General features: G+C 50.7%; 1 protein-coding gene across 1 annotated transcript; it reads left to right on the plus strand.

The window, feature by feature from the left end:
• Positions 1–256: 256 nt before the first annotated feature.
• On the plus strand, positions 257–1192 carry LOC138092564 (olfactory receptor 4D11-like). Its single transcript, XM_068988602.1, has one exon. It carries the CDS (start codon positions 257–259, stop codon positions 1190–1192), a length of 936 nt encoding a protein of 311 aa, XP_068844703.1.
• Positions 1193–1764: the final 572 nt, after the last annotated feature.

Consider the following 1764-nt stretch of genomic DNA (forward strand, 5'->3'; position numbering starts at 1 on the left):
AACCCCATGAATGGTATGAAAAGATTTTAATTAAATACTCCTTTGAAAACCCACTCTTTGTTTTGCTCTGAGATAACAAAAAACACCATCTACAGGAGTTGGCATCTTTCCCCAAAAGGAAAATAACTGCAAAAATAACACCCAAGGCAGTCCAGTCATATAATTCACAGTCCTTTGGTTTTTAATGATATCTTTTCTATATTCTATTTTCTGTCTTCTCTTCAGGAAGTTGAGAAAGAAGAAAAAACATGACCCAATGGAGCAGGGAAATCATACCAGGGTGAGAGAATTCATTTTTCAAGGACTGACCCAGTCCCGAGACCTGAGTCGGCTCTTGTTTCTTTTGCTATTATTGGTGTACACAGCCACCCTGCTGGGCAACCTCCTCATCATGGTCACTGTGAGCTGTGAGTCTCGCCTCCAGACCCCCATGTACTTCCTGCTCCGCAACCTCTCCGTCCTGGACATCTGCTTCTCCTCCATCACCGCCCCCAAGGTCCTGGCGGACCTCCTTTCGGAGAGAAAGGCCATCTCCTTCCGTGGCTGCCTCACACAGATCTTCTTCTTCCACCTGCTCGGGGGCGCAGACATCTTCTCCCTCTCGGTCATGGCCTTTGACCGCTACGTGGCCATCTCAAGGCCCCTCCACTACGTGACCGTCATGAGTCGGGGGCGCTGCACTGCCCTCATCGCGGCCTCCTGGGCAGGGGGCTTCGTCCACTCCATCGTGCAGACCTCCCTGCTGCTCCCCCTCCCCTTCTGCGGCCCCAACGTCCTGGACGGTTTCTACTGCGATGTCCCCCAGGTGCTCACACTCGCCTGCACGGACACCTTTGCCCTTGAGCTCCTGATGATTTCCAACAACGGCTTGATCTCTACCCTGTGGTTCGTCTTCCTGCTTGTGTCCTACACAGTCATCCTGACGATGCTGAGGTCCCACTCCGGGGAGGGCAGGAGGAAAGCCGTCTCCACCTGCACCGCCCACATCACGGTGGTCACCCTTCACTTCGTGCCTTGCATCTACGTCTACGCCCGGCCCTTCTCCGCCCTCCCCATGGACAGAGCTGTCTCCATCACCTTCACTGTCATCATTCCTGTCCTGAACCCCCTGATCTACACCCTGAGGAACCAGGAGATGAAGGCAGCCATGCGGAGGCTGAGGAGGAGACTTGGACCTTCTGAAAAGGAATAGATACCATGCAGTCTAGAATGGAAGACTCAGAACTGAAAAGTATTTTCTCACACACAGTTGAAGACCCTTATCAACAGACCATCATGAGGCCAGATGAGGCCATCTTTACTCTGGGGCAGAATCTTCTAATGAAGATGGTCTGAAATAATTGTTTCAGTAAGGATTTCTCATGGTGAGATTGTCTGCAACTGAAGTCTCAGATCCAAAAGCCATTAGCTCATGATGATGCTGTTGTTCAGTTGCTGAGTTGTGTCCAACTCTTTGTGACCCCATGGACTACAGCACACCAGGCTCCCCTATGCTTCACTATCTCCTAGTGTTTACTCAAATTCATGTCCATTGAGTCAGTGATGTTATCAGACCATCTCATCCTCTGTCACCCCCTTCTCCCGCCTTCAATTTTTCCCAGCATCAGGGTCTTTTCCAGTGAGTTGGCTCTTCACATCAGGTGGCCAAAGTATTGGAGCTTCGGTTTCAGCATCAGTCCTTCCAATGAATATTCAGGGTTGATTTCCTTTAGGATGGACTGGTTGGATCTCCTTGCTGTCCAAGGGACTCTCAAGAGTCTTCTC

Source organism: Capricornis sumatraensis, chromosome 16, assembly GCF_032405125.1.
Source record: "Capricornis sumatraensis isolate serow.1 chromosome 16, serow.2, whole genome shotgun sequence".
NCBI classification, from domain to species: Eukaryota; Metazoa; Chordata; class Mammalia; order Artiodactyla; family Bovidae; genus Capricornis; species Capricornis sumatraensis.

Bases quoted from the DNA above. Each gene is read 5' to 3' on its own strand.
- LOC138092564 (XM_068988602.1), top strand. From the start codon at position 257: ATGGAGCAGGGAAATCATACCAGGGTGAGAGAATTCATTTTTCAAGGA.